The 13,326-nt window shown below is 39.4% G+C and overlaps 1 protein-coding gene and 1 long non-coding RNA gene across 17 annotated transcripts in view; one reads left to right on the forward strand and one right to left on the reverse strand.

Moving 5' to 3' along the window:
* Window positions 1-13,326, forward strand: part of KCNMA1 (potassium calcium-activated channel subfamily M alpha 1) — an 881,172-nt gene that overhangs the window by 863,869 nt on the left and 3,977 nt on the right. For 8 of the 16 annotated variants that reach the window (XM_039482435.1, XM_039482436.1, XM_039482439.1 and 5 more), the window contains 3 exons: window positions 2,717-2,911; window positions 6,297-6,415; window positions 8,090-8,314. In XM_039482435.1, coding sequence (XP_039338369.1) covers window positions 2,717-2,911; window positions 6,297-6,415; window positions 8,090-8,314 — 539 coding nt within the window. Of the gene's footprint in view, window positions 1-2,716; window positions 2,912-6,296; window positions 6,416-8,089; window positions 10,437-13,326 lie in introns of those variants that run through there. The other 8 variants (XM_039482437.1, XM_039482434.1, XM_039482441.1 and 5 more) reach the window with 2 other exon arrangements.
* LOC120369295 overlaps window positions 2,463-13,326 on the reverse strand; it is a 48,315-nt gene continuing 37,451 nt past the window's right edge. Inside the window, exons 2-3 of the long non-coding RNA XR_005583042.1 lie at window positions 12,802-12,902; window positions 2,463-2,905 (exon numbers count right to left, since the gene is read on the reverse strand). This is a non-coding gene — a long non-coding RNA (uncharacterized LOC120369295). The remainder of the gene's footprint in view (window positions 2,906-12,801; window positions 12,903-13,326) is intronic.

The raw sequence follows: 13,326 nt of genomic DNA on the forward strand, positions 1-13,326 counted from the left end.
CCTATTTTGGATTGTGAGTCTTCCTCCTTGTTGTTAAGGTCACCATTACCCTTTATAGTAATGATTGAAGCAAAGTAAGTATTAAACACCTCAGTCTTTAGTTATGAGCACTCCTTAAGTAGTGGACCTACACTTTTCTTGGTCTTTCTCCTAATGTATTGCTTTTTATGTTCCTTGATAGGTGTAATTCATTTGGTGCTTTAGCCTTTCTGATTTTGTCCCTAAATGCTTGTGCTATTCTTTTGTAACCAGCCTTAGCAAATTGTCCATATTTACACTTTTTGTAGGATTCCTTTTTAGGTTATTATAGAGATCCTAATGGAGACATGTTGGTCTCTTCCTTCATACCTGGAGCGTTTGGCATTAATAAGAAACTGCCAGCTCTCCTCAACTCCTTTTTCTCTTACATTTTCTTCCCATGGGACCTTAGCTAGCAGTTAGTCTGAAGGCCGTTGTCCTTATTCTGCTGCTCTAATGCCTTCCTTTCCCTAAATTCATTGTATGGTCACTTTCACCCAAATTGTCTTCAACTTTTAGATTTGAAACCAGTTTCTTCCTAGTCAGAATCAAGTCTAAAGTGGCTGCCCACTTGGTTATTTCTGAAGCAAGGAGTTGTCCCCAGCACATTCCAAGAACTTACTGGCCATTTTGTGTTTTGGCATCTTACTTTTCCAACAGAAGTCCCCCATTACTACCCGGTCTTGTGTGTTGGAAATGTCTGTTGTTTGTTCTAGTAATGCTTCATCCACCTCCTGTGCTGGTGATCTATCTTAGGCCCTTATCACGATGTCTTGCTTGTTTTCCCCACACACATACTTGGGTCTGCCTCTCACCTCCTTCTGGCCATCAGAACAAGTGAATGTATTTGTGATATATAATGCAACCTCTTCCCTTACTGTCCTTCCTGAAGAAGCTGTACCCTCTAATTATCCCACCAATTCTCAGTGATACCAATTAAGTCATAATTTATCATATATACTAATACTATCACTATAATCCTATCATTCAGGATTCTCCTTTCTCCCCTGCCCCTCCCGCCCCCGATATTCTCCTTTGCTTCCGATTACTCATAATCATACCCCCTTGGAAGTGATCATAAAATGTCCTTCATTGCTTCCAATTTTTAAACATTTAAGTATATGCTCCACTTCTCCTTAGATTAATAAACAAATATCACATTTAGGGGCAATTCTGATCAATCAGGTAAATACATGCATATAGTAGGCAAAACACAGTAATAATTGTCTAGGAGTATATAATGACTAAAAGGACAATTCTGGTTATTTTGTTCCTCTAGATAGATTGTATTTATCTAGACTGGATTTTTTTGTAATTTGGACAACACATGTGAGTATAAAACAGCAGGGGCCTGAAGTCATGAAAATGAAGATTTCATAGCAATCACAACTCACTATTGAGAAGAAAAATTTTTCATGGTGGTCAAATCTGAACAATAAAACGGAGATTATGAGAGTCCAAGAGAAATGCTGAGGGTAACGAGGATAAGGCGCTGGTCTGGAAGCTAACTGTACTCTCTGACCTGCTGTGTGACCTAAGACAAGTCACTTCACCTCTATGGGTCTCTGTTTCCCCATCAGTGGAATGTAAATAGTGATGCTTCACTGTCTTTGTAGTAAGCACTGAAATCTGTGGATGAAAAGTACAATTTGAGGACTAAGTATTAATAGCAATCTGGTCTAACTTCCACAGTAGGCAATAAGGCAAGTCCTTTGCCCCCAAGAGATTTATATGAATCTTTTTCTCCTAATCTGCTTCTTTATGTGTAAGTCTTCTAAAAACACTAGACATCAGTAGGATTGGAAGTAAGAGTGGCTGATTTTTGGGGGTGGTCATTTTTTGTGTATTCTGTTTTTAAACAGTGCATGTTGTCAGTACACATTGTATAGTGTAGATATTTAACTGAGTATCTTTGAACTAGACCAGTATACTTTTAAATGAACTTGAAAATCATTCATCTGGCATTAAATTAATATTTAAAATGCCCATTGTTTGCCTGACAGACAATGCTACAGATGCTGGCAAAATGTCAGTACGGAGTAAATCTTCCCTAATAAACCACACTTACCCTATACCCTAGAGTTTTTTAAAAGGACCACCAGGATCCCAAACTCATCATACATTTATCTGGAATGAACTCAAAATGTTTAATTGATACATGCTTATGTCTGAACACTGTCAAGTCTCGTAATAAGATGTTTAGTGCAATACATCGGTTAGACTGCTAGAGTCCAGCCACAGTAATAAGTAATGACATCTGCAGCACAAAGGCAGCTCCCCAACGAATTGGTGACAAGTATAAAAAGGCAATCTAGCCCATGTACGCTTTAAATGTGGTCTGAATTTTACAATTACATGTCCTAAAGCCTGTTATTAGACATGAAGGCAATGAGAAGGAAAGCAGTCATTGCATCACTACTAACACCAATTATAGGAAACATAAATCATTCAAATTTTTGTTCTTTAATAAAAAACAGCTTGAATTGGTGTTTAAAAGGCAGGATCTAGTGTAGGAGCCTAATGGGATAGAAGAAAATAGAGTAATTGGAGGCTGCTGTCTTTTCATTTTCTATGTAAAATTATTTGAAGAGACAGCCAAGAACTTTAAACAGCAGAAACCCAGAAAAGTTGTAATTTGGATGTCTTCAGTTGTGACTTTAATGGTGTTTGCTTAAAGAGCTTTCTTTTATCTTTGCAGACATACTTCAATGACAATATCCTCACACTGATACGGACGTTGGTAACAGGAGGAGCCACACCAGAGCTGGAAGCGCTGATTGCTGAGGAGAATGCACTGAGAGGAGGCTACAGCACGCCCCAGACACTTGCAAACAGGGACAGGTGTCGAGTTGCTCAGTTGGCTTTGTATGATGGGCCATTTGCAGACCTAGGGGTAAGATCATAAAAGAAAAGTAATATCAAGGCAGCCGTTCCATAACTGTTTCATTGTCTGCTGAATTTTTTAAAAATCGTTTCCATAACAATGAACACGGTGTTTCTCTTTTTTAATTTCTCCCCTGAAAGCCATGGAGTCCTCTTGAAATTTTGGGCAGATCTGGTGATACATTGCTGCTGTGAGTCTCAAACTGCCCCTACCCTGATTAAGAAGCGGCTATGCAGGCTGAAACCAGAAATGACAATATAAAAGATATAGTTTCTGTAAGGAGTTCCTCAGGTCCCTTCAGTGTCAGCATCCTCCAAGTCTACTCTGCTACATTTTTTTCAGAAGGATGCTAAAATTGCTTCATAGAGCCAGTCCCATTAAAAAAAACAAACCTGTAGTTCTCCACAGTGTCCAAAGGAATGGGTGAGATGGTTTGGATAAAATAAGAGCTGACCCAAAACCCTCTTTATAAAGGTGAACTAAACCTGAATCTTTGTGGTGATTTGATAGGTTTATTAGCATTTTTTTTTCTGTGCGCGCCCCTGAACTTCCTGGTTTTTGCTAAGACCATAAACGTCAGCTTGAATATACAGCAGGGAAGATTATATTGTGTTGTTTCCAACCTGTCTGAAATCCAAACATGCAAAAAATCATGTGAGAACCTCTTTCTGATTTTCCCAGCCCAGTACCCAAAATTTAAAAAGTTCTGAGTTTCAGTAAGCATCTAGACATAGAGACATTTATTTGAACCAAACTGAATTGCCATATGCTTTTCTGAAACATCCATTTCACCATTCATGGTGTTACAGGGTTGACCTTCATTATAAATTAATCAGATTTTCTCCGATTTCATGGAACACAGTACTCCATTCTCCATGATCAGAACTGGTAAATGCAATCTTAAATCAATGGACAGGCTACAAAATTACACACACACAGCCAATCACCCTCATTTACTGCAAAAGTCAAAGGAAGATAAAAAAAAAGATTTTTAAACTTGATCATCTTGATAGGATGAACAGATCCTTAATTTGGATCCTCTGATTATCATTTAGGCAAGTAAAACAGCATTTCCTGCCAGAGTATTGATACTTGGGTAGTTAATTTCAGCCTACCTTGAATACCCACAAAATAACAACTAAAGTTATTTCTGTAATTTCCCTTATACAAATTCTCGAGTTGCTGCTATTGTGTTCCACCTCTGAACTGACTACATTTCACTGTTGGGTGAATAAGCCCCATTAGTGTGTGGGTCATAGTCATACTGTTGCATTGGCCAGCTGTCTGAAACATTCATTAATTTGGTCAAAGTACTAATTCTTCTTGAACATTTAATAAAATAACTACAGCTACTAGGCAAAGGAAAGATGTGAACAAATTGGAGAAAGTCCAGAGCATAGCAACAAAAATGATTAAAGTTCTAGAAAACATGACCTATAAAGGAAGATTGAAAACATTAGGTTCTTTTAATGTGGAGAAGAGAAGACTGAGGGAGGACATGATAATAGTTTTTAAGTACATAAAAGGTTGTTACAAGGAGGAGGCAAAAAAAAATGTTCTTCTTGTCATAGCCTCACAGGTTAAAAAGCAATGGGCTCAAATTGCAGCAAGGGCAGTTTATGTTGGACATTTGGAAAAACTTCCTGTCAGGGCAGTTAAGCACTGGGAAAAATTGCCTAGGGAGTTTGTGGAATCTCTTTCATTGGAGATTTTTTTAAGAGCAGGTTAGACAAACACCTGTCAGGGATGGTCTAGAAGATAATACTTATTCCTGCCTTGAATGCAGGGGACTGGACTAGAAGACCTCTCGAGGTCTCTTCCAGTCCTACAATTCTATGATTTAATGGTCAAATGTTTGAAAGTGGGGATCAGGCCTTTGACCAAATGCTGCAGCATTCAGCTAAAAGTTGGCCTTTAAATTAAGTAACCTAAACATATCTTATTTTCTACTAGAGAACATCTTTCATTCAGTAACTACAAATATTGTTGCAGCTCCAGCTCTACATTAAGCTAACTTCCCCAGGAGGGTTACATTAGATAAGATAAAGAATAGTTTTTGGAAGGGATATAAACTCTTCTGGGCATAAGACAGACACTAATGGATGGATTAGGAACTTCTGCAATAGTCAAGTTCATGTATCACAGTCCACCATACACCTCCCTTGGAAGCACCAGAGATAGGCTATTGGACAAGACAGACCCCTTGTCTTATGCAGTAGGGCAAGTGAGATGTTGTTATATTCTGAGAGTTCCAAGACACTGGGATTCCATGACTATTTGACAAAATTGAATGAATTTGACATCATAACTGTAGTGTAATTTTACTAAAAACACATACCATGCAATAGTTTTTATATGAATATTTTAGCTGCAGCCAATATTGTGTCATCTGATGCAACAGAATTCTGGTTTGTCTAAGTCACTGTACAGTATTATAAACAGGGTCTTCATTCATAGGAGTCCTGAGTTCTGTTCTAAGCTATGCCACTGTCTCCATATGGGAGAATCTACAACAATCAGTGAACTCATCTGTAGAATGGGTATACTAATTACTTAAATTCACCCTATATGTATTAGAAGTGCAATTAATATCACAAGATATCAGGAAAACACTGAGTTAGGTTTTGGAGGCTCAACTGTTTATCCTGCCTCCATATAACTGCCCTTAACTAGCACCCTTCACTCATAGCTCTCAAAGTGTAGACATGCAAACTGGAAAGAATTAATACCAATTCTCAATATGGTACTGAGCTTGAACTTCAGCTGGAGTGCATCAGTTGAGCTAAGCCAATTTACAGTAGCTGAAATCTGCCCCATCATGTCTAAGAGCAAATGAATTATATCTACCCAAATGAAGCTTAATTGTTAACTCTTGATAATCCAATGGATTACTTATGAAATTAACAGAATTTTAAAAGGGTGACTATTTTATTAGAGCCAATTAATTCAGTATTTCGAACCTGAACTTGTGGGGGGAAATTTTCCCCTTCATCTCCATCATCTACAAATTACGCTTTTTGCAAGGTTCTCAAGCGGCACCACTTTGCTCTCCATACTGATTTTCTTTCACAACATGCATACTCTCAAAAAGTCACACATTCTTAATCATCGTTTTGTTGAGACCATGTTTCTCTCAAATGATTGAACATCTATTCTCTGTCCCCAAATCTTATTCTTCCAGTTAAAATCAGAGTCACTGATTGCAAGTTCCCATCAAATAAAATCACTGGATAACAACATCCTATACATATAGTTTTGCAATTCAACATTTAGATTAGGGATTTTCTTGACTAATTGTTTCTCGTCTGTGACAGGTAAACAACAGATTGTGATTCTGTGCCAAGGCATGAAACAGACTGAAAATACCCCTCCCCCCCTTTGTTTTGTCTCCTAGGATGGTGGTTGTTATGGAGATCTGTTTTGTAAAGCACTGAAAACATACAATATGCTTTGTTTTGGAATTTACCGATTGAGGGATGCACATCTAAGCACACCTAGCCAATGCACTAAACGGTATGTCTAGACTTTTACTTCATTCTTCCTGCTGTGGACAATCCAGATGCCTTTTACAGGGCACAAATGATGTTTAAACAGTTTTCGCCATTCCCCAACCATTTTCTGTATCACTGTGACACAAATACCTCTTCCAATTCCTTGGTGAGCCTTAGTGGAACTCTAATCCATTCAAGCCATACCATAGAATATTGTTTTATTTGACAAAAATGAAGTCGCAGTGTAGCCCTGGTGGTTACACAAACAAGGTGGCGGAGGTAATATCTTTTATTGGCTCAACTTCTGTTGGTGAAAGAGAAATGCTTTTGAGCTCTTCTAATGACATGGTAATTTAAATGCTCAGATAGCACCAGATCTTGAATTGAATCCTTACTTAGTCTCATCTATGATAACCCAAGATATTTTACTTACAATTTGGGGGTGGGAGGAGAGAGACAGACTTTACTGTTTGCTATATTTAATCATCAGTAAATTAGTGTCATTAATATAGTCCAGTTGATGTTCTAATCTGCTTTATTACATAAATTTAACCTCTTCTGTACTTAGATAATAGTAGCCACAGTTTTCTCTGTGATGGGGCTCAGACTGTGAGAAGCACTGTTCTCAGAGCACTATCATATTGCATAGCCGACAGCCTCAGTAAAACTTTCCCATCGGTTTCCTATTTGGGCTAGGTTCATTTTCTCATCATTGCCTTCAGTTAATGGATCAAGACTTGGTTTCTGTGCAATGAAAAACATATAGATCCCCATCTTAATGCCATATTCTGATTGCACAGAAGTCGTCAAGACATTTCCATGGGCTTCAGTGGGAGCAGGATCTGGGCCAATGTATGCATCAAAGAGGACCATAGTCACTTAGGCCACTACATCATCTGGCCATCAGTTTGCTAAGCTTCTATGAGTAGAGGGTTTTACTTTACTAGATGATAACTACATCACACAAACCCCACTGTAACAGGCCCTAATCTGCTCATTCACATGTTGCACAAAGACTCACAACTGAATGGGTATGGCAAATAAGCAACCCTCTCTGAGGTGGTTCCTCCAAGTTTGGACTTGGGACATCTCGGATAGAGCAGTGCAGTGAAACTTTGGTTGTCACTTTGCTAGCTATTCTGTGGATCAGGAAGATACTTCAGTCTCCAAGACTGCCACAATTTTTTTAATGTTTTTGCTAGTGCATTACTGCTGGTTCTTGAGGACGCTAGACTTCCCCACCAAAGTGACCAAGGTGGTGGAATGATTTCCAAAGGTGAGGGGACCATGTGGAGAATATTTGGCTCAGAAATATTGGGGGGGGAGGCATAGCTCAGTGGTTTGAGCATTGGCCTGCTAAACCCACAGTTGTGAGTTCAATCCTTGAGGGGGCCACTTAGGGATCTGGGGCAAAAAATTGGTCCTGCTAGTGAAGGCAGGGGGCTGGACTCAATGACCTTTCAAGGTCCCTTCCAGTTCTAGGAGACTGGTATATCTCCAATTATAAAAAAAAATAATAAAGAAGCCTCCACTGATTGTGGCAGCCTGACACAGGTGATCTGAGTAGGTTCCCAATTCATTATACAAGCTAAATTCATATGACAACTAAGGAGATAGAAGTGCAAAATTTCAGATAAATGTTGCTAGAGGAAATTTTAATGCAAATCTAAAGCCACTTTCTTTTTTTCTTTTCCAGCTATGTTATCACAAATCCACCATATGAGTTTGAGCTTGTGCCCACAGACTTGATCTTCTGTTTGATGCAATTTGACCACAATGCTGGCCAGTCCCGGGCCAGTCTTTCTCATTCCTCCCATTCTTCCTACTCCTCCAGCAAAAAGAGCTCATCGGTTCACTCTATCCCATCGACAGCAAACCGACAGAACCGCACTAAGACTCGGGACTCCCGGGAAAAACAGAAGTATGTGCAAGAAGATAGACTTTGATATGTGTACCCACCCTACTGTGTGTGAAACGTGCATCTGCCACCCATTCCTCCCAGTTGGTGTTTCCCTGTTTTCCTATGGAGTTCTTCTCCCTCCTTTTTTGTACACACATTTTACATATCTATGACAGTGTGCATGTAATTATCATTTTTATTTCACCACCATAAAACCCTTAAGCACAACAGCAACAAAGCAGACGGACCAATGATGCTAAGGGGAAAAAAACCTAAACCCATAGGCATGCCAAAAACATAAATAACTCACCGTAGCAACTACTCTACATATCAGAAGGTGTTTGGCATGAACACTTGATGTCAGAGTTACACAAAGAAAGTTATTTAATGCAGAAGTGTTGCTGTATTGGGGTTTTTGTTAAAACATACACAAGAAGTTAGTACCTTTATTTGAAGCTTAGAAGGCTTACCCACTGAAAAAAACCAAACTACTGATTGTTTCACTGTCAAAGCTGAAATAGCATAAGGCTTTCACTATTTGTATAGATTATTAAGCACCTGCTCTATACCAAAGTAACAACATCGCAGACTTGTATAAGGACATTCTTTAAAATACTGTCCTTTTAGAGAGAACATCTCCTCCCTTTAACTATGAAATTTTCCAGGCATAGAGTTTTACAACTCCAAGTTTTTAAAAAAAATGTCTAATAGCATGTTAAATTATTAGTCTTTCTATTTATACTGCCACATAAGTACCTATATTTTCGTTCACTTTTGACATTTGGGATGAAAAGCCATATGTTTCTTGGATGTAAGTAATTAAAACTGCTTTCCCAGTACTTTTACATCTTTGAAAAGGTAACTAATTCACCTTATGTACAGAGAAGAGAAAGTATTTTTCCATGTTTAAGTATCATCCCCTAAGTATCAGTCTTCAGGGGCCTTTAACTTAGTCAAGTTTGGTATAGACCCTTCAGTAAATGTACTAAGTAATGGAAATCCTGGACCGTGTTCTGGTTTGTGAAGGGTGCATGCCAGCAATGCTTTTGGAGGAGTACAGGGGAGAAGGAGCTTCTCTGTGGGCCTTCAGCATAAGAAGCTGTGAAGGGGTGCGTAATGGAGGATGTCCCACACATTAACCTGTATGTATTCCCAAACCAAGTAGTGGCTACTCATGGACTAGAGGGGGGCAGAAGGAAAGATGCTGTGTGCTAGGCTGCTCCTAACCACAATATTGGAGGCAGGGGAGGAGTATTGTAATACTTGCAGTGCAGCCGCCTCACCTTCCCTGCACTTGACAGAATTTGGATTGCTTACCAGTTAGCTAAGCTAAAGTTGTGGCAGAAAATTAAATACACTAAAGAAAGGACACCTAAGATAGAAAGCCACAAAAATGTATTTTTCAAACCTATTTTAAATGCTGTTGGGAAGAGCATGCCATGAAATCATACCCCCTACTTCATTTGTGATTGGCTGCCGAGCACAGAAGGTGTGTCTCTAGGAAACATATGCAAACCAGGCAGAGGAGGAGTAGCATGGTAGCTGCCAAACAGCAAGAGGTGTTTTTATGGTTAGTGCTGTTTTCTCCCCTCTCCCCTCCCCAAGCATGGTAATTTTGGAGCTTTGCTTGCTGTGTGAATTGACAATGAAGTCAAGCACTTTTACTGACAAAACCTGGTATGGTACAGCTGGGGCTACCCACAGTGCATCGGTGCAGCATTAAGAGTAATGATTGGAATGAGAAATTATTTTGTGTGTGCGCGCGCGCGTGTGTGTAATCAAATGTATCTGCAAGTCCTATCAAGGGCAGGTGTTTCAAATTATGTTTGTCCCCATCCCAAAAATTCTTGCATATGAAGACAAATTCAGGTATTCTTGGAAAATAGTTATGAAGTTTTGCCATAAGAACAGTCATAACTACAAGGCTGTGCCAGTTAAAGTGCTCAACAGGAAATCTGACAGTTTAAAAGCATTGTAAAACTTACATAGCTTACTTCTCTTTCTAAAGTGCAACAAGGATGAATAGAATGGGCCAAGGTATGACAATTAATGGTTCTGCATGACCTAGCAACTGCTGTGGGTTTCCTTCTATAACGTTGTCCTTGTGAAAACTTGTGGAATTAAAAAAAAATTACAAACTTTATTCAGTTATTGGTTTATTTTTTAATTGTTTTGCTTTTTTTTCCCTAAATCAAAAGTAAAACTGGCTGCTGCTGCTGTTGCTCAACCCTATTTTATTTTTATCCTTTCATCTGCTTGCCTTTTAATTGCACGTGTCCTCTACTAACCATCTATGTACCTGCACAGTAAAAATGTTTACCTATTGCAGACATCATTTCAACTTGCCAAATCCTCACTTCCATTCCACTTCTCTCCCATACTCTTTAACCAAGTTCATGAACATTTTTGTTTACATTGACTGAGTTTTATTTGATACCAGTTATACACTTTTAGCAGCTTTAACATGCTTTTCTGTTACCATTTCATTTCATTTTCCGCTGAATAGGGAGTTAATATGGAATCAGTTGTGGCAGACTTCTATGCATGCACAATTATGCAAATACTATTTTTCAGATATGATCATTTCTGTCTTGCACAGAAAAGCAATAGAAATTAGAGAACCAATTTGTCCACTTTAGGAACAGAGCAGAAAATGAAACACTAAATATGAGATCCTCCATGGCCTTACTAATTCTCCATGGGAATTTTGCTTAAGCCAGGAGGAGTGAAAAAAGACTTGAGGATTGGGCCAAATACATTATTATTGATGTCAGTAAACAAGCAGGTTGAATCATATATAGAAAACTATGAGGATTTACTTTTACAGTGGACAACAGAGACTGTTTTTCTTTGTATCTGACAAATAGCGGAGTGTTTAAACCAGATTAGGGCTCTCTAGCCTCAAAAATATTTTATAACATTTTCAGTGACACTATGGAAATTTTCTATCACCCCAGAGATCCAGAGCTACCCAAAGTCAAGAACTGCTGTCACCCCCTCCCCATTTCTAACTGCTACTCCTGCTAAACTCATTGTTTACTTTTACAAATATAAGGACCACATTAACTGTTGGTGTAAGATGGCATAACTCCATTGATTTAAGTTGAGTTATGGCAGCATTGAATGAATTATACATAAAAATGTTTGGTTTAAAGTACTCTGCTCCACCCCAAAGGTGAAAAATTGTACAAAAGGTAGAAGATTACAATGTTGTGTATCTTGTATTTGAAACTCATGAAAGCCATAAGATAACCTCTGGTTAAAGAATACTCCTATAAAGGAAAAGCCAGAGGGAGTTGTATTCCTAAAGGAACAATTACGTGAAACTCTTAAGTTTCTATGGTAACAGGCCATTCCATGGTTCAGATATTGAGCTTGTTTAGGTGCTTTCTGTAAATTCCATAGTTTTTGCTGTACTCTCTCTTTCCCCCATAGCAAGTTAAGCATGTAAGCCCACCAAATACATAAGTGCCCCAAGCATTACACTACCACCTTGCAAAAGCTGAGATTTCCTTCCTAGTCTGCATTGCCAACTGGAGTCTGAATAACTTGTATCATGAAGTAATTATCAGGTACCAATGTGCATCCATTAGGCTGACAGACAAAGGGCCAAGATCCTGACACTGGCTGAGCAGGCCTCAACTCCCCCTGAAGTCAGCAGGCCCAACCTTGTCTTCCCTATAAAGGCAAAGGTGCCATTAACACCAGAAGGAATTATGCTGATTAGCCCCAAAACACATCTGCTCCCAAACACATGATTTTTTTTCAAAATATGTGTGTGCGCATAAATTGACAGCAAGTTTGTATCATCTATTCAACCATTAGCTGAGTCCCTTAAACCTTGTAGTATATTTGCAAGGAGAGCTGCATTAGAATCAGTCAAAAAAATTCACAGATAATGAGAGCAGTTTCACTGAGCTGCAAATTGATCATCATAAAATACTCCCCTGCCAAACTAACAATCCTGGGTGGGTGGGGAAAGTTCTAGTATTGCCTAGTTAGGAAGCAATTGCATGTGAGACTGTCTAACATCACAATTTAATTTTAAGTAGGCTGCCTATATTGTTACCTTTTTGTTATGCTCTCAGCTGTTTTTTCTGTATCAGCTGAGAAAATATTTTGCTTTAACACATTAGCTCCAAACCACAGCTTGCAACAAGCCTATGCTCTGAATTACTCCCTATGGCTGTACAGTATCTTCTGGGGATGGAGTCTTTTGAAGGCATGCTCATGGATTTAGGGATTAGCACTTTCACAACTAAAAGTGAACACGCCAACATAACCACAATCATCAGTGCCAGTCCCTGACACAAAATGTGGGTGAATCCTGCAGGTGTCCATTCATGTAACACACTTGAACCACATTTTTCAGGGTCAATTTGAAGCAAATGGCATAAACCCCAAACCTACTGGCTCATTTGGGGGAATCCATCGATCGCAAGCCTCCTAAGAAACCTAATGCTAATGCTCAGGCACCCCCCCCACACACACACTTCCCTAGCACCTACCTTTGTAGTCTTCTAGAGGGTCCGCTTCCCCTGGCCCGGGTCTGGTGGTGGTCTCCAGGAAGTATCACTTTTCCATGGCAGGTGATTTTTTTTAATAGGGCCTGTAGAAACAGAAAGAGCCCTTGCAGCTCCACAATAATAAGAATTATGAGGCATTCCATGTTTTTGGGATTCTGGGACATCTATCTCCCTGGCCAGCTGCCAGAGCAGTAGCATGTTCACCACTATACTACAAGGGGCGGGAAGTGAGACACACCTATCTGCAGTGTATTGGGGGGACGAGGCCGCTTAAGCAGTCACCAAGCTGTAGAACCTGCTGTGAGCTAAGAGGCTATTCTGCACCCCCCGGGGGACTGAAAAGTGGGCCAGCAGGCATTGTTAAGGAACATAAAGGGGTCAGACCACTCTACCCTTGACAGCGTCCACACCCAAATATCAGCGTCTGCAGCGTATTTTATTGGCGGTGGCATCAGAGGATGTTTCTAACTAGCTCCCCAGTTGACACCCCCTTCTTCAAGCTACAGA

This window comes from Mauremys reevesii, linkage group 7 (assembly GCF_016161935.1).
Source record: "Mauremys reevesii isolate NIE-2019 linkage group 7, ASM1616193v1, whole genome shotgun sequence".
Taxonomy (NCBI): Eukaryota; Metazoa; Chordata; order Testudines; family Geoemydidae; genus Mauremys; species Mauremys reevesii.